General features: G+C 33.6%; 3 protein-coding genes across 10 annotated transcripts; all 3 read right to left on the reverse strand.

The window, feature by feature from the left end:
• Positions 1 to 1,085: 1,085 nt before the first annotated feature.
• On the reverse strand, positions 1,086 to 7,027 carry LOC108322757 (probable LRR receptor-like serine/threonine-protein kinase At5g63710). Of its 6 annotated transcripts, none has more exons than XM_017555018.2 (11): positions 6,692 to 7,027; positions 5,767 to 5,907; positions 5,097 to 5,229; positions 4,727 to 4,798; positions 4,448 to 4,591; positions 3,992 to 4,057; positions 3,821 to 3,891; positions 3,523 to 3,666; positions 2,397 to 2,738; positions 1,797 to 2,191; positions 1,086 to 1,677 (listed from the first exon to the last, which is right to left on the reverse strand). In XM_017555018.2, the coding sequence occupies exons 2-11, from the start codon at positions 5,873 to 5,875 to the stop codon at positions 1,366 to 1,368; spliced, it is 1,788 nt and encodes a 595-aa protein (XP_017410507.1). In that variant the 5' UTR covers positions 5,876 to 5,907; positions 6,692 to 7,027; the 3' UTR covers positions 1,086 to 1,365. The 6 variants fall into 6 exon arrangements, with proteins under 6 accessions (XP_017410507.1, XP_017410483.1, XP_017410515.1 ...); XM_017554994.2 differs by having other exon boundaries at positions 5,767 to 5,919; XM_017555026.2 differs by lacking the exon at positions 6,692 to 7,027 and adding an exon at positions 6,523 to 6,648.
• A 2,266-nt stretch (positions 7,028 to 9,293) lies between these two features.
• On the reverse strand, positions 9,294 to 12,593 carry LOC108338717 (ammonium transporter 3 member 1). Its single transcript, XM_017575775.2, has 3 exons — positions 11,887 to 12,593; positions 11,348 to 11,633; positions 9,294 to 9,952 (listed from the first exon to the last, which is right to left on the reverse strand). The coding sequence occupies exons 1-3, from the start codon at positions 12,547 to 12,549 to the stop codon at positions 9,444 to 9,446; spliced, it is 1,458 nt and encodes a 485-aa protein (XP_017431264.1). The 5' UTR covers positions 12,550 to 12,593; the 3' UTR covers positions 9,294 to 9,443.
• Positions 12,594 to 15,032: 2,439 nt separating this feature from the next.
• LOC108323903 (probable magnesium transporter NIPA6) lies at positions 15,033 to 21,721 on the reverse strand. Of its 3 annotated transcripts, XM_017556718.2 has the most exons (10): positions 21,186 to 21,720; positions 21,021 to 21,077; positions 20,852 to 20,942; positions 20,330 to 20,490; positions 19,924 to 20,051; positions 19,636 to 19,773; positions 17,510 to 17,602; positions 17,289 to 17,406; positions 15,428 to 15,582; positions 15,033 to 15,267 (listed from the first exon to the last, which is right to left on the reverse strand). In XM_017556718.2, the coding sequence occupies exons 1-9, from the start codon at positions 21,304 to 21,306 to the stop codon at positions 15,449 to 15,451; spliced, it is 1,041 nt and encodes a 346-aa protein (XP_017412207.1). In that variant the 5' UTR covers positions 21,307 to 21,720; the 3' UTR covers positions 15,033 to 15,267; positions 15,428 to 15,448. The 3 variants fall into 3 exon arrangements, with proteins under 3 accessions (XP_017412207.1, XP_052726155.1, XP_052726157.1); XM_052870195.1 differs by having other exon boundaries at positions 15,033 to 15,582; positions 21,186 to 21,721; XM_052870197.1 differs by having other exon boundaries at positions 15,033 to 15,582; positions 21,190 to 21,302.
• Positions 21,722 to 25,648: the final 3,927 nt, after the last annotated feature.

Genomic DNA, 25,648 nt, shown 5'->3' on the forward strand with positions numbered 1-25,648 from the left:
TAAAATTAAATTAAAAAAAATTAAAACATTCTTTATTTTAAATTTCTTTGCGCTCCCATGTCACATTTATTTGTAATTTCTTTTAAAAATTAAATTTAAATATTGTAGGTAACGACACTTGAATGAATATCAACGTCACCGTGGTCCCCGACTTTTGCTGGGCGGCGGTGCACCGTACAACTTTTTCTTTTTTATTTAAAGATACATAAAAATTTGAGTACGTTCGACAGTGTAAAGGAGAAGGTTTTTATGATTTTTTTACGGATGAATTCTGATTTGTTGCCGAAAATTGTAAGGGCACTCACCAGAAAATGATTTTTCGGGTAAGTGTTTGAATACTAAGTTTTGGTTCTTAAGATAATAACTAGCATTGTTTATTAAGTAAAAATAAAAAATTAAAATTTGTAAATTTATTATCTTAAAATTTTAAATCAGAAATTGTATTATGATTTGAGTTGGTGATGATGATTGATTGGAATGTAAAGAAAAGAGAGGATAATGTTTTTGTGTAATGGGTCATCTTGTGGAGGGAAAGTGAGTGTGAATGAGAAAGAAGAAGAAAAATCCAACATGATTTCTTCCTTTGACTCTCTAACTACTCACAAACTCCTCTGTTCCACACCTTGCCACGTTTCAGCTCATTTTGGAGTTCTGTTTTCAGTGTGATACATATGCTTTTTAGGTTTGGTCTATGTTTGTATGCTATATATAAAAAATATTTTAAGTTCAAGGTAAAAAATATATAAAAAATATTTTATATTTATAATGAGTAAAATAGTAAGAATGAATATACTTATTAATAACAGGTAGTAGTCATATACTAAAAGTAGTAGTTGAGAGTTAAGCAATTATTATCATTGGTATGATGAAAGCAATTCATAGACAACAATTCAAATTACATCACAGCAAAATCAACCTGAAGAAAAATTGGCAAGACATAACTTATCTTAAGTCTTAGGAGTTTCATTTAATTAATAACATTTTTTAATATGAACACCGTTCTCTTCTCAAGATATTGGTTAGTTTTCATGCCTTCGGATCCCTGAAAACCAAAAACTGGAAGAAACTGCAAAAAAGAGAGATTATAGGAACTAATACAAGCACAGGGCATTTCCAAGTTACAAAGGTTACAAAAGCAACAGAGTTGTGCTATACATACTGCAACCTGAATCTTCCCCTATGTTCATGTTCCAACATGCCTGTGCTAAAACCCCTTCATTTCTTTCTTTTCTTTTCCATTGTATAAACACTGGCCTTCTTAGGCACTTATACATTTTTCTTTAGAGTACATTAAGTACAAATATGTCTGTATATATTATATTCAATGGCACAAGAAACTAGACATTTCAAAATTGACTCTCCAGCTTATCTTGCTCTGGAAAGCTGTATGGCTTCTTGATCAAGTGTAGATTCATCATTCCAAACAAATTGGTGAGTCATGAGTGAGAATTCTTGATTCCTGGCCTCTTCAAGTTGCTGCCAGTCAGCCCATCTATCTGCCAATCCCACTCCCTGCAGCATTTTTACCACCTCTGACATGCTTGGACGATCCTCAGGGTACCCTTGGGTGCAAAGCAATGCAACCTGAAGAATGGTCTCAACTTCCTTTGGATCATACCTCTCCAAATTTCTATCCACCATGTCCTCCAACCTTTTTTCTCTCAGCAGCTTTTTCACCTATACATTCAAACTTCATCAGTTAAATTGTAAAGACTTTTTCACTGTCAGCTAATCAGAATTCATCTTATTAAGCAGCATTTATGTGATGTGATAAAGTAAATGGTGAGGCAGATTACATAATCGATGAGAAGAACATCCTCGTCCTCTTCAAGCCGAGAGAGGTCTATTGCACGCTCACCGGTAACTAGTTCAAGAAGTGTTATGCCATATCCAAATACATCAGTCTTCTCTGAAGATTTTCCTGTGGACAAATATTCTGGGGCAATGTGACCCATTGTGCCACGCACTTGAGTGGTGACATGAGTAATCCTTGCATCAACCAGCTTGGCTAGCCCAAAGTCACCAAGAACAGCTTCAAATTCATCATCTAGAAGGATATTTGCAGCCTTTAGATCACGATGTATTATCTTCGGATTGCATTGCTCGTGTAGGTACTCCAAACCATGAGCTGTGCCAAAAGCAATACGTTTTCTTGTTGGCCAGTCCAAGCCTTTCTCACCTGGTTTTAATTCTAAGGCAGCATAGAGAAATAGTGTTAAACAAAAAGAACAAAACTTGGAAAGGGATGAAGCAAATAACCAATTCAATTATTTCCCTTGACTAAAGACTGATGATATCTCTTCATCTTTGCTCACCCTTTCAAATTGCATTACAGAATAGTAAAAGAAAATATACACATTATGTTCAAAATGTTAAAGTCAGCAATGTAGTTTTACCTCTCAGTCGATAAGCTACACTGAGATTTTCCATGAAAGGGTATACAAGGATTCTTTCAGTTGAGGTTGTGCAGAAGCCAATCAGTCTTAAGAGGTTTCTATGAACTGCAACACTTATAAGTTGAACTTCTCTCTCGAATGCAGCCTCTCCACCAGGGTTGTGATAATCAACGAGGCGCTTCACAGCTACTTTGGTGTTATCACAGAGTACTCCTTTGTACACTTTTCCAAAACCACCCTGACCAATTATATTGCCTTCACTGAAATTTTTGGTGGCAAGTTGTAGTTCACGCCAAGAAAATCTTCTCAATTGCCCAAGGGAGATTTTGCTCTCGTCTTCACCTGTATAATAAATTTGTCAGATATTACTATCACTTTTCTAAGTTGTATGGAATATGCCTCAACCCTGTTTGTTCACAGAAAACAGAACTAAAATGAAATTTAAGAAAATTTTAAACTTTATGAGAAGTTTCTTTTTTAAGCTTTGTTATCTATATATTTAAACATAGCTTGAAACTCTTCAAATAATCCATAATACTTGGAGGGTGCAAATGAATTATGATACTCGTCAATGCTCATTTTATTTGTATACATATATGTTTACGGATGTAACTCTTCTAACAATGCTAAAAACAACTCTTGTAAAATCAATGTTCAATCTCTAAATCAGCAAATAAATAATGAGAGTCTTTAATATGAAAGGTACAATGATACTTTGACAACTTCATCTGTGAAAACCTCATTTAACTTGACAATCATTCATTCTTATTATTATATTATTATAATATAGTTGTTAAATGGTTGTTTTTTTATATTGAAGTATTATTTTTCACACATGAAAATTAACAAATACTAAACCAGATCATAAATATATTAAAATATTAGCCAATAAGTTTCTAGTCAAGAAGTAAAATTACGTGCTCTAGCCAATTTGCTTATTTCCAGGAGCCAAATCTAAATATAATGTTTTCTATATTCTCATTATAAAAGAATTATTAGGATAAAGAGAACGAATAATATCTGACAAAACTGTGAGTGTAAATTAGTCTCATTCTTTTCTCAGACGAGCATTTCCTTATGTGCTACTAGGACATTTTTTAAGCTAATTAAGGAAAGGAAGAATGACCTGAAACATCAACAAAGACGTCCCTTTTGTTCCCACGCATTTGATGGTGTCGATATGTAAGGATAGCCCCAAGACACAGAAGTGCAAAGGCACCACAACTTGCATAACGTACAATTTTTGCCAGTTTTGATTTGTGGGTTGAATCTGCAGGAAGATGTCAACATTAGGTAGCCACTAGCAAACCTTTTTTGTTTTTATTTCATTTATAGCTCATATTCTTCAACTTAGATTACATTTAAGTTCATAGGTAACAAAGCATATTTGCACAATCTGCTTGTTTGTGTGTAAGCAATCAAACCTGGATTTTCAGATTTAGAAGTGCAAGTCTGCTGGAAGCCAGGACCACACTGAAGGTGCGTGTCTGAAAAGCTGAAAGCAATGATTGAAACAAAATTTCATAAGAGCATGAAGAAATGCTTTTCATTAAAAGAAAATACTCAAATGAATACATAGTTGTAATAAAATTTACTTAAACATTGGAACTGAAAAGAGTTGCATTGGGATCCTTCCAGTAAGACCATTAGACGAAAGATCCCTGTCAAATGAAAACACAAGTCAGTTATATTATTCAAGATCAAGGTAGAAAGAACTGAGTCTAAATTCTGTATTGGGTTCTTTTGGTGTTACACAGATGTTTTGGTATATTTTAATTCTTTTTGATATATTTTAAAACATTAAAATCAATGTCAATCAGTATATTTTGAAGACATAATGGACAGATATTTTAAGAATGAGTATGGCAGCAACTAAAGATAACCAAAATAGTCTCTGGGTTACAATTTTGTATAGTTTTGCTGACCCTTTAGGATTTGCAATTGATTGAGGAACAGTTGTTCATTCTCAAAACACTGAATCACATGAGACCATCATTTTCAATTGCTATAAAAGGATAGAAAGACCAGAAAAATGGAAAGTGATGGCTTACAGATACTTTAGATTGGATAGTTCATCCCATTTATCTGGTATAGAACCATTAAAATTATTGTCAGCAAGATTTAGATATTGTAGGTCTTTCAAGTAGGAAATGTAATCGGGCAAGGGTCCTGAAAGATTGTTGTTCTGCAATTCCCTGCATTACAAGACAGATCACTATATAATGTAAGGAAAAAAACACATCACTGGTCAATCTGTTTCGCTAAACCAAAGACTGCTATATTTTACATCGATTTCTTATAAATGTCAACTTATCATGCTGACAACTTACACGCTAACCAAATATTTCAACTTGGTAATTGAGGGAGACAGTGTTCCAACAAATCCAACCGAAGCCAGGGCCCTGTAGATTGAATAACACCGACAAGTTAAATTCCTGCAAATGTTTGAGAGGTTCCTATATGCAATAAAGGTGTTTGAATAAAGGATGATGAGACTTGACTTGGAATATAATAGCAATAAACAACATTTATTGAGAGTTTAATTTGGCTCCAGATCAAATTAAATTTAGATCCATGATCCACATTCAAGTTGAAGGAACTTTGAATAACTTCTATTTTTCACATCCAAAAGCTTGGATTCGAGGTTCCAAATGTCTAACCAAACATGCAACTTAATACTTTCTAGGATGATGAACTTACAGTGATATGACATGTCCGTTTCTACAAGTGACATGAGACCAACTGAAACACGGGCTAACCATATGGCTGTCCCAGTCCGTTATTTGCTTATTGGAATCATTGAGGAAATGTAAAAGATCAAGCAGAGCTTCACCTGGATATTAGCCAAAATAGTTAGCTCTCAACAATTCAAAGAGTATCAGTAAATAATAAAAAATTGTTAAGTAGGGGTTGAAGTTATTCGTGAATTATAGAACAACATAGTAAAAAAGTGGTCTGCGAAATTTTTTTAGTAACAATCTAACTATAACATGTAAAAACATCCAAGAGGACTCGTGAGAATAGTGCAACACAAGAGTGATCCTAAATGACAAATTATCAAAGTAATGAAACTCAAATTTGGTTAAACTATTCAACTGAACTCTATAATTGCTTTTATCTTTAGTTTTAGTTTATATAACAAAAAATTGGTTAGTTTTACATCTACAGAGTTTTTTGCAGTGGTTTGTGACTATCTAAAAGTTATTGTAACTGTTTAATACAGCCAAAAGTTCTTCTCTACTATGAACTCTAGGAATCAAAACTTAGCTAGCATACATGTAGAGGAACCTAAAACTTCAAATTTTCAAGTATAATAACTAAATCGTAGAATAAAGACAAAGAAACAGGTGAACAGTAAATTTTACCACACCTTCTACATCAGGATCTTTGATAGCTGAACTGACTCTCAAGATAGTAAGGAATATGAGCCACCTCGTCAATATTTTGAGAGGAACCCTGCTAAGATTTCGGCGAAACATATAAACTTCTTTGATCTCCAAGGAAAACTCACCTGGTCAAGTCCCTTTTCAGAAGTTTCCACAGGGAAAAATTCACCAACAAAAACAATTAAACAACATTCTAACATAAATAACTATAAAACTATGCAAAAAAAAAAAACATGTCATGCCCAGAATCATATGCACGTTTTACTCCAAATAGTAACACTAAAGCGAGCAGGATATAAAGTTTACAACAGCAACTACTTGCTTTCAAAATGAATGCCAGATATAAAACCAGCACACAACATAAAAGCCTAAGAAACCAGCGTAGAACAACATAAAAGCTTAAGAAACCAACGTAGAAGAACGTAAAAGCTTAAGAAATCGACATAAAACAGCATAAAAGCTTAAGAAACAAACAAAGAACATAACAGCTTAAGAAACCAACATAGAACAACATAGCAGCTTAAGAAAGCAACACAGAACAACATAGCAGCATAAAAAACCAACATAGAACTGCATAACAGCTTGGAAAACGGGGTGAGTTCCTAATCATAGCCGTTACACAGAGGGAGACGGTTGAAAGTACTCTAAATACTGAACTTATCAGAGTAAAAAATTAGATTGAGTAAGCCAGAGGAAAAAAAAAAGATGAAACATAAGTAGAGAACAAAATAAGCATGCACCTAGATTATTAGTCTGAGTTTTCAGAGCCAATGATTGCAATACACATATTTTCACATAAAATCTATCTTTAGAAATCTTTGTCTAATGTGTATGTAAAAAGAAGATAGGTATCAAACTAGTATTTGTATGAATGGTAAAGGGACAAAATGAAGAGAAAAAGAAGCATACTAGTTTAGCTTGCTAGCTATCTGCACACACCATGAACATTGAAAGGAGGGGCAGTTGAAGAAGGAAACTTAATCGTTGTGTGTCACTATGATGAGTGTCACAATCATGTGGGTTGAGTGCAAGGGACCCACGTGGCAACGAGCAATGGGATTGAGAAGGGAAACAACGAGAAGTCCTTTTTTTTCATAAAAAAACAGTAAAGACATGAAGCAAAAGAATGAAAATAGTTGGAACAATAATAATAAAGAAATGCAGAAGGAGGGAAAATAGGAGAGAATATGAGAGGCATTTGGTTAGTGTGAATGAATGAGTGAGTGAGTGGTGGGAAGAGAATGAGAATCCCACTAAACAAGGATTTTCACTTTGTTGATAATAATCACCTTCTTCTTCACCCCTTTATATCTCTCTTTTAACACAATTTGACCAGAAAAAAATGCTCCAACTCCAACGCATATATCTCATTCCCATCTTTATTTATGCCCAGCTGTGTTGCGGCACCAATGAACCTTCCACTAAAATCATTTCATTATATATTATTCTCCTGTTCCATGACAGTGCCTCTTCATTTTTTTTAAAGTTAAAGAACCACTTTACATTTCTAAAAGCTCCCATTACCATTAATAATTAACCAAAATTCGTGGACCCTCGTGGAGCAAGACCAAGACTCATCATAAAGTTCCAAGAAGGATAAGGAATTCTGGATAATTGTGCCTTCACCTGTGCACCACGATATACATTATCAGATAATTCCTATGTCTGCATACTTTCCACCAATTTTCACTTACTATGTTACATACTCAACAATTTTCATAACTTCAATTTTTTACATTTTGGTTGAGTTTAGTTTTCTTGACAGCAGCATCTAAAAAATTGCTAAAATTAGAGTAATTGTAACTTTTTGTGGCATTTACCTAAGACTGTAGTGAAGTGGAATTGTGACACGTGTGATGTGGAAAGTGGTGGTTGACGTGGCAGTCAACTTATGTAGGCAGAATGATAGATGGTGTTAGTGTTGGGAGTGGAAGAAATGAAGGTTTGGGGAAGGTGTTGGATTTTTGGAGGACAATGAACAACGAAAGGAAAGAAACTGACAAGATACATTATCTATAGTTGTACTTGTTTTCATTCAAAAATCCAAATGCTCACGTGTTCACTTTCTTTTTTAGGAAATTATATACTATTTAATTTTTCTCCTTCAAAGGTCAAGTAATTACGTTTGAATTAAAATCTGAAAAAAAATTAAGGACCTTAGTTTCACGAAAGAAAAAGAAGAAAAATATATTTTTTTCAAAAGAAACTAATCTAAAGGACTTTTAAAAATAAGTTGCTTTTGTACTTTAGTGTTTTTTAACAAAGATACATAACTTTTACTTAAATTGGAAATAATTTATACTTGTTATATTTTGAAAAGTGATTTTTAAATGAAAAATTAATTTATAAATTTACATATTTTTTTAGTGTTAATTGATCACATCACACTATTCAGCACCCTCTATCCTGATATGGTCCCAGAATTAATTCTATTCCCGCGTCACAACTTCTTGATATGGTCCCATCAATGCATATCAATATCCAAAGAAACAAAATTAAGTGGTTTAAAAATTCTGTGAAATGGATAGATATTTTATTTTTATATTTTATTAATCTCTTGGTATTAGATGATTAACATGATGACACGTGTACGATGATTAATGAGGTATTTTTATAATAAGATAAACAGATATAGGAGATTAATATACTTTATAGAGATCGTTAAATGTGTTAGAATCATAAGAGTGAATGAACATGATAAAGAAATAAATGAATGAGTCCAAATTGTTAGACGTGATATTCATTTTTTTTATTATTATAAGATATCACTAATAATACCGCTACATAAGATTTAGGTATTGTTTATTAAAACGAGAAGAAAATTGTAATCTCAACAACTCTAAAATTATATAAGTTAGGTTTCATATGTAACTTTTTATTAAAGTATAGCATGAAATTGCTTTATTGGTAACTATGCTACATGGTAGCATGAGAATCTTGATAAACCACTCTCTTTCTTTATTATTTTTTTTCAATTTTTTTACGAGAAAAAAAGGCTTAGTTCTTACAATTCTATTAACAAATATTTTTCTCTGTTTTTCTAATATTTTGGGACAGAAGTGAATAGACTAAAATATATATTTATAAATAAATGAATAAAAAGTTAATTTGAGAAAAACGGCACCAAAAATATTGTCCCATTCCCATATGTAGATCAAGCAATAATCATGCCACAAATAAGCACTCTTTTGGAGACTTTTCTATTATAAAATGCGTTTATTTCCCTTTTACCACATATCTAGATTAGGTGTATGTTCATTTTTTAAAATTTAATACCAAGAATTAAACTCTTAGCAATAATATAATGGAACTTGCGGTTAAATCATCAGTGATTAACTCTAGAGATTAATTTTAACAATATCATTCTATAAAGTTGAAATTGGAACAGGAGAGATTAAGATGAAATTGAATTTGAATTTGATGTTAGTTGAATTGAGAAAGTGGAATTATTTAGGTAAAGATTCGATGAGTAAAAATATCTATTGCGAAGAATCATCAACTTGGAAACAACAGTATTCACATAACATTTAATTAATCGTTGAGTGCGACCCCAAAGCAATGGAACAACAGTCCTCATAATTATTTTTACATGTACTTGCATGATTGGTAATTGTGATTAAAGAATAATAAGTTTTTTTAATGTTATTAATTTGGTGATTGATCAGACGACTTGAGTGGCACCACTAGAGACCGTAACATGGTGTGTGGTATCATCTTTGTAGAGGCTAAGGTTCTCTCCATCACCCCAAAGTGCATAAGCCTCTTCCCCATGAACTGCATCATCCCCGATGAGAAGTTCTTCCTCTGTCATTCTGAGTGGAACTATGAAACTAATAAAGACACAGATGATCGAAGTGGCGACAAGGTTCCAGCCAATGATGAAGAGAGCTCCAACGATTTGCTTGAGAATCTGGATTCCTCCAGGGCCTCCATAGACTCCTCCTTTGGAATTGGTGACAGGAAGAAAGAGTGTGCTTAGGCTTGGCTCGGCAAATAGACCAGTGAGTATTCCTCCAAGAAGACCAGCCACAGCATGAGTGTGGAAGACTGCAAGTGTGTCATCAACCATTTGAAATATTTTCAACTTTCTTCCCAACACCATCATGCTGAACCATGGCACACTTCCTGAAACCACTCCCATCACTATCGCAGCCCATCCTTGAACCAGACCTGTTCATAAACATCTATTCCTTATTTCTTTCTTTATACTTTCAACACTTCACTTCATTTCTCTTATATCTTGTCACTCTTTTAAGTTTCAGGTATATATATATAAACTATTTCATTCCTAAATTTTATAAAAATTATTTAAAATATCTTTCACAACAAATGACATTTAGAAATTCTATTATAGTATACTATGAAACCATGCTTGTTACATAAAAATAACTCTATATATTGTTTGTGGAAAGAATGTCTTACACTAACTTTTATAAAGATCAAGAGTAAAGTACTTTATAATTTAATATAAAAAAACATATTTTTTTATAGTAATTTGAAGATGAAAATATATTTAACTTTTTTTAAATATATATAAATTTTAAGTTTTGACGTGTAAAGATGTGAATTTTAAATGCAAATAACGTGTGTGATTTTGAAACTTTAAACTTTGATTGACCAAGCGTAATTATCTTAATATTTTATATGAACTTAATTTTGATATGATCAACGCATGTTGAAGTGTTTCATTAGAATAATAACTTTTACAATAACATCTAATTGAATTATTAACTAATACCAGCAGATCAAAACTGGATCTACGTAGTACTATTAGAGAAATCCATGCTATTAGAAAAATGTTTAGACATAATTTAGGTAAAAGTATATTTTAATATACTACATAGTAGCATTTAATAACCTAAGTCCTTCTTAGCATGATCTCAAATATTTAAATAGTGATTTGGGAAATCTACCATAATATAAATACAATTAATACAGTTGCAGTTGGTTTCCGCTAATGTGCAATGTTTCATGCTTTTTTTTTATTAATGCGTGAAAAGCAACAAAAGAGAAGAAGGGAATGACAATACATTAAATGTATTTAAGAAAGTTTAAATTATTTCTTTATTTCTTTAGTTATTTGATAATTTTAATTAAATTTATAAATTATTTTTTGTAATTCGATTTTTAAATTTTGTCTGTATAAATTTATCCTAAAAGACTTGTGATATAATTCTAAGATGGAGTTTCTCTGCTACACTACTTGTTTATTAAGCATATTAATTATTGGGATTCCAAAGTCAAGACTGAGGAATCTCAGCTGGTTTTCTTAGTACTAAAAAAATATTAAATATATATTTCTATTCGAAGGATCATGCAGGCAATTGAAATTCATATCAGGATCTTCTAAATTAAGCACACATAAATAAACAGGTTAAGTAAATACATCGTCTATATTTAATTATGAATAAAAAAAAATTCATTCCAAGTAAAAAATAAGTCAACTAACCATATTTAAGTTTATTAATCAAACTAATTTGTACTGTTTTTTAAGAATTACTTACCTGGTATATTTTAAAAAAAAAGAATAAAATAATTTGTATGCAGATTAGAATGGTTACTTACCAGCTCCGGGAGTGATGCAAACAAGGCCAGTTATCATGCCCTGAACGGCTCCGATGACTGAGGGCTTTTTGAAGAAAATAACGTCCAACCAGGTCCATACGAGGAGGCTGGTGGCGGCGCAAATGTTGGTGTTCAGCACCGCCATCGAGGAGTCCGTGTTTGCGGCGTACGGATCTCCTCCGTTGAAACCCGCCCATCCCAACCACAGCAGCCCCGCGCCTGCCAACATCAGTAACACATTGTTGGGCGGAAACCTTTCTCTGTCCCTCTTGGATCTCGGCCCCACCTGTTCCATTTTCATTTTATTCGTTATTACATCATTTCACCATCACCAACCTCTTTTTCACACCATGTTTCCATCATTCCAGTTTCATTCATTTATTTAAATTCTGTGGTTACGTCACCAAGGAAGAGTTCACACCTGAATGAAGCGTCTGAGCTTAGAACAAGTTAAACCACAAATTGATGCCCAATATGCATGCATGTGTGTGTCTGTGTGTGACAAGTGTAGTAGTGGAAGAAGTGAACTAAGAACTAACCCAATAGGCTGCAGTGAAACCAGCAATCCCAGAAGAGAGATGAATGACGTAACCGCCAGAGTAATCCATGACACCCCAATGGAACAAGAAGCCTCCGCCCCACAGGCTGAAGGCGCCGATGGTGTAAGAGAAGGTCAGCCAGAGCGGCACGAACATCATCCAAGCCTTGAAGTTCATCCGAGCCAGAACGGAGCCGGCCAAGATGACAAGAGCAATGGCGGCAAACACGCACTGGAACCAGACCATGGTAGCCATGGGGTAAAAGGGTTCGATCTCGGCGGTCTCCAACGCGCCGTTACTGAAGTGGTGCGGTGTGGCGGGGAGGGCCGCCTGCTTTATGAGAAACTTCTGGCCCAGCGCCGGCCCGGCCTTGCCCCAGAAGGGCAGCAACTTCTCCCCGAAGGACATCTTGTACGCCCAGGTGACCCAGCAGATGACGACCGCCGCAAAAGCGTAGAGAGCCATGAAGGCGGAGTTGACGGCCCATTTCTTTTTGACTATGCTTCCGTAGAGAATGACGAGGCCCGGCACGCTTTGAATCCCCACCAACGTGGCTGACACCATTTGCCATGCGTTGTCTCCTTTGTTCAACCAATCCGGCACTGCCAAGCTTGTCCATGCTTCGTATGCTACGGCCGACGAACTCACCGGAGGACTGCTCATCTCCACCGCCTGATTTCTCAGCGCAAACTTTTCATTCTGATTTATCTCTGTCCAAACTTATACATATATAGATGATGATGTATTATATGAGAAAAATAAAATTCTGGTCCCTCGAATGTGCTAAGAATCTTGAGGAATATCCCGAGAAGAATATGATAACAGATTCCTCCTTGGCTTGGGAGAAAAAGTTGACAATTGGAGGGATATGTTCCTGGAACTTGCAGTTTGTCGTATTAGCCACCTTGGCATGAATATACTGTTTGTTTCGATGAGACAAAAAAAATGAGAATAAAAATAAGATAAAAGGATATTTTATTGTTAATATTATTTGTATTATTGTTCAAATGAAAAAAAAATCTTATAATCCATTATGACAGCTACATAATCATTTTTTAATAATAGATTTTAATCAAATACATTTATTACACAAAAACAAGATAGAAGAGACCAAGCATTCAACCCAAATAGTCTTTATCAGGAGGTTTAGCGTTTTTGTGTGTCTCTTGTGAAATGGTTCATTTCATTGTATTTATAAATTACTTTTTTCATTTTTTTTAATCTAGTGTCATTATTAATAAAGTGTTAGAATTAAGTCTCACTATTTTAAGAGGTAACCTATTAAAAGAAATTTTGTATTTACGAATGGAATTTTCTTGACATATAAAAATTTTCTTGACATATTAATTACTTTTAACCACACATACACAATATTAAAGTAATAATTCAGAATCTATCTACTAAAAGTTTTCTCATGCAAGGTTTTTTAGACAAATTTTCTCAGTTTTCATTATTTCTTTTTTTATTATTATTTACTTTCTGGAATATCTTCGATTCCGTAGATAAGACTATAATGAATTGAAATGCAGTGGCATGCTGAAATAAATTTCTAGAATTTTTTGATTATTTTTTTACATACACTAATCATGTTGAATTCAAAATCACAGTCAACGGGGCTTCCTTCTTAAATCAGGAATGATTAAGAAAAATAATAGGTATTATTATTGACAAGAATAGTTTATTTTCTATTATGTTTTTTATACAGTACATTAATAGCGTTATTTTAAAAATCAATGCTAATATTAACAGTATAATAGTTTTACATTAAAATAAATAAATAAATTATTATAAATATGGCATATATCATAGTTGGTAATAGATGATGGAATAAAATTATTTTATAATATCAATGCATATATAGCTTTTTTTTCTGCAAATTTTAATATGAATATGTATTTGTATACTAATTAAAACGTATAAGAAACAAAATATGTAATGAAATTTCAAAATACTGAATATTTAGGTGGCAGTAGCGCATTATTGTATAATCTTTTAACATTATTTTATTTTTGGATCTTCCTTGGAAGATGAAATGGAATCCCACTACGTGAGTTCGAAGTTATTCCACCAGTACAAAAACACGAATATTCCTAATTAACATATAAACAAACCCTAAGACAAAATATAATTAAAGATAAACTCATAACTACACATGCTGGTCAACGTCTATGCCATTATTTTTCCTTTATTTGTCAAAATCATGTATCAGCCACGTTAATCTCTTCTTTGGAGAAGCTATTGTAAAACTATTTATAAATATAAAACCTTTGAAGGCTAATAATTCATATAATTTCTTTTTAACGGTTGAGATTGTTCTTAATTCATATAATTTCTTCTTAACGGTTAAAATTGTTCGTTTTGAAACTAAAACTTTATTATGATTTTATTTTTAAAAACATTTCAGAAGGTGAAAGAAGTGTTTAAATAATTATTATATTCTTAGATCTTGATTCTTAAGCGTAAAATTAAAGAACATTTTGTTATTATAAGTTGCGTAAAATTAAAGGATGCAAAACAAAAAGTTAAAAGCCTTATTTGGTACTGTTAATTATGTTTAGTAAATGTTTACATGAATTGATAAACTGTTTAGTCTTTTTCATAATAATTATACTATTTTGTTTGCTAGTTTCTTATACAGTTATTTTGTTTTCAAAATCAAACTCATACTTAAAGACTGCCACTTCAAATTGAGTAGAGTCAATTAAAAATATATAATTATTTGAGTGATTTCAATATAATGAATTATAAATAATAACCTTTAAATGATAAATATCATAAAGACAAAACAATCTATTCAGTGCTTAAATTGTGTTTTCTCATTATCAATAAAGCAATTATATGAAATTAGCAAAAAATAAAAAATAGATTTCCATCTTTTGTTCGTTGGATTACATGCAATTGACAGCTGTCATCACACAGTTCCAGTTCGAATTTGAATTCTCTGAATTTTAGGAGTTGTTCTTCTATACTTCAAAATATAATGATATTTTAATATTTTAAAATATATTAAAAACTCTTTTAATATATAACAATCAGTGTATTTTAAGATTATCTCTTCCAAAACATAGCATTTACTTCAAAAAATTAAAGTGAGAAATTATATATATGTATATATATTGCATATATACTACCAATAATGTCCAAGCAAGAACTAAATAGTTGAAAGTTGAAACTACACTGATCAATATACATTGATTAGCTTCCTCGGCCTACTAATCACCAGAACAGTGAAATACTCTTCATTTAAAAAAAATAATAGAAGTAGAAAAGACAGGCTGATGTGGAAGGAACAAAATCATTGGAAAAATACAGGAGGGACAAAAAAGGAAGCAAACTAGACTATAGTTCACTCCTTGGAAACATGGTACAAGCTTTCTCTGCCTGCACAACGTAAGAGAAACAAATATTGTGGGAGATTACAGAGTGAAACTGCACAATGCTAGCACATTCATGTTTATTAATATATAAATAAGCTGAAAGAACATGAAAAATATAGATGCTGTCTCTTGCTCAATGGAAGGATTGCACATGATAAATCTACCTCTAGCAGTTTAGGCACATGTCACTTGAAATGGTCTTGCCGTATGACTGTAATCAAATTAAAGGGTGGCGGCGCATCCTCCTCCTTCTGTTTCCAAGGATCACCGTTGCCTTGGATGTACCATGACACTTTCGGAGACAATGGTGTGTATAAATCTGTGTATGGAGAAAAATCAGAAAATGTATGTACTGCTGGAAAACAGCATTAGTTCCTCATTTCAAGATATAGCTAGAAAGTACCAAATAATTTCCTTGTTGACTATGTTACGTTACCCCTTCTATACAAGAAAGGTATATTATTCAGCAGTACAAAACGGAAAGGTCTTACTCAAGCACAAGATATTAATAAATTTATTTTCTTTGATACAACAGTAAGAATCCAATAGGCCTCTACATACTTAACTTTTAGTTTTATAATAGATATCTCGTGCGTAAAGTAAAAAGTTGTAAGCAAAACCCATAAAATTATTGAGTAGAGAGCAATATTCATTGTCCACATACCACTGCCACTATGTAATTGATTAAACCTGATAAAAATCTTAAGACCAATTTAAAGTATATAAATAGGTGCAAACTACCTTACAAGTCAATTTTGTAGAATTAAGTTAGGCTTAAAGTCAACTTCTTAACAAAATCTAACTAGTGGATTAGTTCTTTGGTTTAATTAATATCTTGTCGTATAAGTTAATTTTTCTGCACACAATACCCTGGAAACCCCCACTCAATTCTACATAAGGCTGATTGCATTGAAGATCATTGTGAGATGACTTTGGTAGCTACGTTATACAGAAAGTTTTCTTTAATGCTGAGTTGTATACGGTCATAGCATCAGTAATAAATGACAAGATTAGTCAATAAGGCAAATAAACCAACTATCCCATTTCTTCATGTACAATCATTCAGCACATAGAGCTATTAGCATATTTCAGCTTATCTTGGTACACTATTAGGGCATCTAAAGCTATTAGACTTGTAAATTTAACTATATGAAGGCTTACTTCTCATGACTGAATAATGTCCCCTTTTAGTATCTTCGCAGTTTGAGTTTTTGCCCAAACTGCAGAAGATATTTCGACACTTTTTGTTACCTCATTTACACAGGAAATTACCTATTTTGTAATACAGTACCGTGATAAATTTATTGCAAACACTGTGTATGTGTTTTTACCTTGTACTTTGCTGTGATCTTTTTTAAATATTTTGGAATGAACAAAGGCTATATAATGATTCCAGTGTGCAGTTCACGAAATTCTTTGGTGAATTTAACCACAGAGAAATGTCCATTACTTTATATGGTTTTCCTGGGCCCTAACATTTGTCACATGATATGACTGTAGTACGGGGTTTATCTTCGGTCCTAGTTGACATCAATTTCAAAAGGAATTTCTACACTTCAAACGCAATGAAACTCGGCTGCTTAGTTGTATTTTTGACCCACTGTTCTCTAATTGTCTTCTACTTTGGAAGATTTCGCACCCCCTTCCTACTTGTACTCTCCCTTCCCTCTTTTTAATAATGCATTCTTCGTTTATTCTTCAACCAGAAAAAGAAATGCATTTCTCTAAGCTATGTAAAACCTACAGAACCCCCCCTCCTATATAGTTTAAGATATCAGATTGACCTTTGTCATTCTTAATTTCATCATATAAATGCCATCCTGCTTAAACATTTCCATTTGCTGAATCACTTCCATGCAAATATTTGTCAGGTCTTTTAGAATTGAAATATAATCAATTCTTCCCAGCTATCTAAATTTGAATTCAGTTTTAGCCTATTACGTAACAACCATGTATATTGCAACACAAAATAAAGAAGAGTTTTTATCACCAAAGTCCCCCACCATAAAGTGCAAGAAGTATTACCTGTAAGGATTGGAGAATCTGGCTCTTTTGTACTGTGCAAAAGAGTCGTTCCAGATAAAATAGTGATTAAACCACATAGCTCTGACACAATGCTGCTTACACTTTGACCAGAATAGTCCTAAAATATGAAAAGAAGAGGCAACATTATAAAAAAAAAAATCTCGATCCATAAAATGTCTCCTTCCAGCCACAAAATTACTTTGTTTCTGAAAAGCACCAACCTTGAACATAATTGCACTGGCCAATATTGTAAAAGCTGTGAACAATGCATAATAGATCGGAGAAACAACTGCTGTGTTAAAATTATCCAATGCCTGCAACCATTAAACAGTTGGTACATTAAAAAGACAGGATTGAAGGATAAATTACAAGGAAATGATGACAAAAAGAGGAACAGAAAAACTCCAGTAAATAAAAGCTCAATCATCACATGGATGCAATTTGGACAAGGGATATAAATCTCAAACTTCTAAACGACTTCACATCCTTCAAACCACTAAAAAATTACACGATTTCATTAAGGGAAAAAAATGGACATAAGGAGTTAAAAGAATTGCAACAGAACACACTACAAGCATGATTATAGTCAGTGAATCAAAGAAAAGAAAGTGGACATTAAGCCAGGAAAAGTAAGACCGAAGCCTACAACCTAAAATAATTCGTCATACTAATATAATAAGATGATAGACATGATACGAAGCAACGTGAGCAAGATCTTTTCTTCTAAAGGAAGATAATTTCATATTATTTTGGACTTCAAAATTTTATTCAAATACTCAAAATAAAAATTAAAAAAAATAAATAAGCAGTGTCGGCATATGCACAGTCTTAACCTCAGTACTTAAATTACTCAAAGCTAATCTCAAGTTCTCTTAACCTTAGTTGCTTCTGCTCCTAATTGAAAACTACATGAACCATGGTTATTGTAATTGAGTGATTCAATACAATTTAGTAAGTCATTCATATCACGTAATAAACCATAAATAGTTTTCAAACACGCAAGGCATGCATGAACTGGTGTTATGATGTATCACTGATAAAAACCAAAAAATTTAATATGTTAATCTTCTCTTTTATTTTTTTCCTTTTGCACTTTTCGTTAACCTATTTTCGTCAAAGAAATTGAAAAGTAAAATAAGCCTGTGGAATGAAAAGAAATCGAAGGAGCAATAAAAGGCATACCCTATTTGATCATTTCATTAATGTGTTCTTTTTCCTGAAAAAGGACTTCACAGAGTCACTCACTCACTCTATGCATCCTATTTAGTTGTTTGGTCCTTCTACTTTCATTCTTCTAAATCAAAGGCTTACTTATTTGGCTATACCATTGCTTATCTTATGTGCTGATCTTTGACAGAAGCCATGTGATCGTGATTTTGTTTTGTAAGATTCATGGTTAAGCTGTTTATGTCATTTCCTAGTTCAATATCAACACATACCATTCATATTATATATTTGGAGTTATTATTTTCATTGTGTCCCCAAATTTTATGATTCAATGAGTTATTTATTATTTATGATAAAATATTAACTAGGCAGTTCATGATTTGAATCACTATGACCTGCACTACAGCCAACATATAGGCGATAACTGATTAGAAACCAAACTATTTATTTGCACCTCCAAATATGCAAGTTAGGCTGGGAAAAAGGGGAAGAACATCAAGAAAGTAGACGGAAAATTTTGATGGGTTTTCTACATTTAATAATTATATTACAACAATCAAAATTACAAGTCTAGACATCAACGAAAAATGCACCTGTCACTTTCAATCAGTCAATTGGTAGGAAAAAAATTGAATATAAAAATATAAGGTAAGATTACAAAATAATAGGATAGAAGATGATAACTAAAGCTCACTTTGAAACAGCCGTGATACTTGTCTTAGAATTCATCAAAGTCTTGGTTAGATTAGAGGATTAGAACGTACAAAGATGCAGACAAATGCATCATGTCAAAGAAAATATTAAAACTAATATTTTTATAATTAAGACTTTATAAATAGTCTGCATAAATGAATGTGATCCTCCATAATGAAGACAATTAAGAGGATATTAAACAATAAAATGTTTTCAGCAATCAGAGTCTCACTGCGGCTACAATTAAAAAATGATAAATGCCTACTGTTATTATCCTGTATTATGTCAAAGAAACACAAACAGACTAACTTCCTTTTAACTGATATTGTTCTTCAATAGGATATGATATACGTCTAAAGCATAGAGAATAAAGCAACAGAATGCACCAAAGAAGTATTTGAAATAAGCACGCATATTTTTAACAGTTAATTAATGTCATAAGTTCATAACGCAAAAAATTATGCGCACAAAAAAAAATGGCACTGACCATATTAAGATAATTCAGTTGGACAATGACGCAGGTGACAAGAACCATTAGAAAAATCCATGTCTGAAAGTAGAAAGCCTGGTTTGAACCTTCTATTGTAAGTTTTATCGCAATGCCAATTGCTTTTACACTCATGACCTGATAAATAAGATTTTTATCACAAAGATCAAACAAAAGGTGGTCTAAGTATGCAAATCAGTCAACAATTAAAACATTCAGAAATATCCAAAATGATAAATTTCACATAAGTAGTAACAACTGAAGAGCTTAACCGAGTAAGTCACTTACAGTCAGGGACCCAATTATCGAGCATATTCCAATATAAACAAAAATATTAGTCTGGCCATAGCGGGGAGCACAATACAAAACCAGGAACAATGTCACCGCAATTGCAGAGGCCGTATACGAGAGGAATGCTGATGCCAAAATAGAAAGCAGTAATCAGGAAAAACTCATTAACCATTGAACGAAACTTAGATACAGTTCTCTAGGTGCTTTTAGTATTATTCTCCAGTCACAATTATAATTTCTCCTTGGTAATCTCACAATCTGTATAATAATTTATGAAGTTTAAACATAGGTTACCAACGGAAAACTCCAACTCTGAAGACCACCACAAAAAATACTTAAGTACTGAACCTAAATCTTATCCTAAGGAGTTTCATGGAAAACCAAAGAAAGCTTGACAGAATACCAGGTTGAGTGGCCAATTCCCATATTTCTAGCACAGAAGTAAGAGACTTCTCTTCAGGCGCATGGAGCACCACAACAGTGGATCCCACAATGCATAGAAGACACCCCAACACGTCCATTTTCTGCAGCTTCTCCTTCAAGAGAAAATGAGCTAAGACGGCACTGCCCATATCCATATAAAATCTTAGCTCTGTAATAATAATAAAGCTAAGCTATTCATAGGTTCCTCTACTTGTCTCCATTTTAAGTTTTAGTTCTTATATCATAAAATCTTCAGTTTTAGTCTATAGACATGCATGATTTTCTAAGTTTTGGTCTCTCTTCCCAAGACCAAAGAATACTCTGGCACCGATGAATAAGAAAGGGATTAAAACTAACAGCTTTCTGATATATGTACTAAAACTTACATTTTTCTCGCACAAGGACTAAAACTTAGAATGGAGATATCCAGGCCCCGAAGTGAATAGCTGAACCCAATAACATCGCTAATAATAATGATAATAATAATAATAACAAATATTACCTTACAATTATACTCAAAGCCCCGAGTGGAGTAACAAGCACAGCAGGGGCGTAAATGTAAGCTACAAAATTAGCGATCTCTCCAACAATCACTGCAAACAATTTTGTATTAAAATCGGTAACAGAAATTCGGGAAATCATTCCGACCCATCAGAGAAAACGTTGCGTACTGGTAATCATTCCGACCCACCAGAGGGGTTGAAGCAAGTAACCATAGCCACCAACGCCTGCAAATTACAACGCAATACACGACCACGTACGAGACATTATTTCCCAGAAAAAAAAAACGATTTTTCTTATTAGAAAAAAGTAGTTGGGAGGGAGAGAGCAGAGACTTGCACGTGGGCCATTGGCACTGGCGAGTTGGAGACCCTTTTTCTTGATGATGAAGCTGGAGCCAATGAAAGCGCTGGAAACCACGGCCAACACAAACCCCGTGAAATTGCTCGAGCTCATCGACGATGATGCTGTTGTTTTTGCGTTACATTAGGCGACGAAAACGAGGTGGTTGTGTTATCTGAAAAGACAACCCTAGAAGTTGTTGTTCTCGTCCTAGATTCGGTTTGGGACTCAACGCTGCAACTAACAGAAATCTCTTTTTCTTTCAAAATTCTTTCCTTTTTTAATCAAATTGTGGCGCTCTTGTCTGTGAGGTGGATGGAAGCAATGATTTGAGAGTGGTGGAATTGAACGGCCTTGGTCTTATCTTGGACAGGTCGTTGTTATTTTGTTAGCGTCTCCATGTGTTTCCACTCTATAGTACTTCAAATCAAATTGTTTGTTGAGATATTCAATGTTTTCAAAATCCTTCCTTTTCAAACATCTACTTTGCATATAATTTCTCAAACTATCATAAAACCAATACAATATCAACAACTTTCTGATCTTGGTTTCAATCAACCCAGTTCCTCAAATTCAAATTTTCTAAATAGTTCACAACATCAATTTTAGTAAAAAAAAAAAGTGTCTTTTTTCCGAAATTAATGATTGATAAAATTATTCAGTAAGTCAATTTGAAAAAACCCACAAAATGACTCCGGTTAAAATAGAAAAACTGTACTCTAAATTCAACCAGTAAAAACTCCACTGTAAATTATGTTAAATAAACATTAATTATTCATAACTTACTCTCAGAGTATCTAATTCCCAAACCAATAGCAATATAGACATTAATTAATCTAATAGACTTAAATCTCATATGTGAAACCTATGTTCACTTCATGTGAACCACATCAAGAAATAAAATTTTAAGATTTTATGGAAAATCAAATTTTCTCTAAAACAAAATCTAATTAAATCAAATTATCTTAATTTATGTTACGAGGTAACTTTTGATTAGAGAAAAGATAATAAATGAACTCAACGTTTTTGAAGAAAGAGTGAAGCGGATGTGACGAGAGAGAAAATAAAAAAAAAATAGTAAAGTTTACAAGATGAAGGTTTAAATATGTTTTTAATCCCTTAACTATCACACAATTTTGGGTTTAGTTCCTACTCGAAAGTTACTCGAAAGTTTTGTTCATTTTAGTCGTAGTTTTGAAACTATTATAAATGGTCTCTAATTTTGGATGACGTTAACTTTTGTTTGACGTGGCTAACGGCTAGCCCACGTCTGATGTCAGGTATGAGTTTATTCTCTGTCACACTTTCTTTTCTTTATATTGATGAGATTAAGTCATTGACACGTGAGGTTTATGAAATCAGATTAGCAATTAGGGTTCATAACTTACTTTTTTTTCAATTGCGAAAAACTAGGTTTACTCCAACCATTGTATTCCAACCATTGTACTCGAAACATTATACTGGAGTCATTCTATCAAGGTGGGCGTTGCGGTGTTCCTTGTGGTGGTCGTGAAAGAAACGTCGGGTGAGAAAGACAGGTGAAAGCAATCAAGGTAAGTTATTGTTTTTGTTTTTCGCTTATGGTTGGTCCAATTTGGGCGTAAAATGTTGATGTCTGAATGTAGGTCTAGAAATGGTTTTCAATGTCTCTTTGCATCAAATGGGCAACTTTGTTAATAATAAGGGGCTACAGTATGTTGGAGGAGAGATACACATGATGAAAGGTGTTGATCTATATCGTTGGTCGTATTTTGAAGCAGTTGGAATAGTTAAAGAATTTAAGTATGATGTCGACTTCAAGCTATGGTGGAAGGGGTCGAAACAAAAGTTGATGAGTAATCTCATAATACTGAGTGATGACAAGGAAGCATTGTACTTGGCTAACTATGCAGAGGAGAATAAGGAAGAGGTAGAAATATATGTTCAACATGTTCGTAGTGAGGCAGTGGAAGTTCAGTTTCTTACTTGTGATGAAGAGGCAGATGAAGGACACATAGAGGAGATGGAGGAAGTGGTTTCCAAAGTGGGTGAGGAAGAGGTTAATTTACATCAGGAAGAAGTGCTTGAGATTGTAGAAGAGGGTGGAATGGGTCTAGAAGTGGGTGATGGTGCTGAGGAATTCATTCAGAGGGTGAATGTGTTGAACAACAGGGTTCATGTGTTAATGTGCATGTAGAAGAGGTTGAAATGGGTGAGGAAGAGGAAGAGTATGATGGTGGTGAGGAATAAGATTATCTTCATGAAGAAGAGGAAGGGGGGAATGTGGTTGAGGGGGAAGTAGAAGCTTCAGCTGCAACATGGCTGGATGACAGTGAAGAGGAAAGAATGACAGATGATGATGATGATGGGTTTAGTGTTGAGAATGATAGGGTGGACCAAGTTCGTAGAAATATTATTCCAGTGTTGGATAGGTGGAATAGAATTAAAGAAAAGAAGAAACGTGTGAGTAGAAGAGGCAATGTTGGGGAAGGTTCATTTATAATGAATGAAGAAGTTGGAGAGCATGACATCAATGAAGAATACAATAGTGATGAATTGGATTCAGATGTAGAAAGTGATGAGGCTGTAAGGTTCAAAAGGGGCAAGTTTCAAAAGTATAGATAAGATGATATGAACAAAAACTTCAAATTCAAATTGGGAATGGAGTTCTGTTCATTAAAAGAGTTTAAAAATGCACTAATGGAGCATAGTGTATTAAATGGAAAAGAGTTGAAGTTTGTGAAAAATGATCTGAATAGAGTAAGGACAGTTTGCAAAAACAATTGTGGCTTTCTTATTATGGCTAGCAAGGTTAAAGGGAAGGAAACATTTAGGGTCAAAACCCTGGTTGGACGACACAGATGTGGACGGGTTTTTGGAAATGTGCATGACAGTCAACCAAATCATTGATGACATTAAGAAGTCGTTCAGTATTGGAATAAGTGCTTGGAAAGCTGGAAAGGCCAAGCAAATTGCTTTGGATTCTTTGGTTGGTGATGGAGAACGACAATATAGTCGTCTATATGATTATGTGGGTGAATTATTAAGAGTGAAGTATGGGACCTTTAAAATTAAAGTCAATCAACCCCAACCAAGTTTGCCACCAAGGTTTAGGTCATTTTATATGTGTTTAGAGGGCTGTAAGCAAGACTTCTTAGGAAGTTGCAGGCCCTTCATAGGGGTAGATGGTTGTCATCTAAAGACAACATATGGTGGTCAGCTGTTGGTGGCAGTGGCCAAAGACCCCAATGAACAGTATTTCCCACTAGCTTTTGTTGTGGTTGAAAATGAATGTAAAGAAAGCTAGAGATGGGTTTTTACACTGCTTCTGGATGACATTGGTGGCACTGATTGTCAACGTTGGGTTTTCATTTCTGATCAACAAAAGGTATTTTCATTTTCATGTTTTCATGTTTTTATTTGGTAGCAGTATGTTAGAATACTTAAGACCGTTCGGTCCTAAGTGTTTTCTATTCTTCCTTTCATATCCACCACTTGGCCTTCAATACTTAAGATTGTTCGGTTCTAAGTGTTTTCTATTCTTTCTTTCATATCCACCACTCGGCCTTCAATACTTAAGACTGTTCGGTCCTAACTGTTTTCTATTCTTCCTTTCATATCCACCACTCGCCCTTGAATACTAAAGATTGTTCGGCCACATTATTTAATATTGACCAAGACATTTTGGGTTTTGCAAGGACTAATGACAATTTTTTATGACATTTTGGATGGAGTGGAACACAGGTCGTGCTTAAGGCACTTGTATAACAATTACAAGAAGAAATTTGGTGGGAGAGTGTTGATTAGAGATCTTATGATGGGGGCAGCCAAGGCCACATTTCAACAGGACTGGGTCAAAAAAATGGGTGAGTTAAAGAATGTTAACATTGATGCTTATAATTGGTTGCTAGCTATTCCAACTAAATGTTGGTGTAAACATGCATTTAGTACTTATCCTAAATGTGATGTGTTGATAAACAATTTGTCAGAGTCATTTAATAGTACAATCTTACTAGCAAGAGACAAACATATCATAACTATGATGGAATGGATTAGAACTTACATTATGAGTAGGTTTGCAACACTTAGAGAAAAAACAAAGACATATCCAGGAGATGTTATGCCTAAACCAAGAAAAAGGCTAGATAGGGAGGTTGAGAAAAGTGGAAATTGGATTCCTATTTGGGTAGGGGCTGCAAAATTTGAAGTCACTCACAACTTTACAATGGACAAATTTGTAGTTGACTTAAGTAATCATTCATGTAGTTGTTATTTTTGAGATTTAGTAGGAATACCTTGTAGGCATGATGTGGCTGCCATAAATTACAAAGTACAAAACCTTGAACAGTATGTACATCCTTATTACAAGAACAGTATGTGGCTGCCATAAACTTGTTATGACCCTGAAATTGTTCCAATCAATGGACAACAACTATGGTCGACTTCTGAATCTCGTGCACTACTGCCTCCAATCTAT

The sequence above is a fragment of the Vigna angularis genome, chromosome 1, assembly GCF_016808095.1.
Source record: "Vigna angularis cultivar LongXiaoDou No.4 chromosome 1, ASM1680809v1, whole genome shotgun sequence".
In the NCBI taxonomy this organism is placed as follows: Eukaryota; Viridiplantae; Streptophyta; class Magnoliopsida; order Fabales; family Fabaceae; genus Vigna; species Vigna angularis.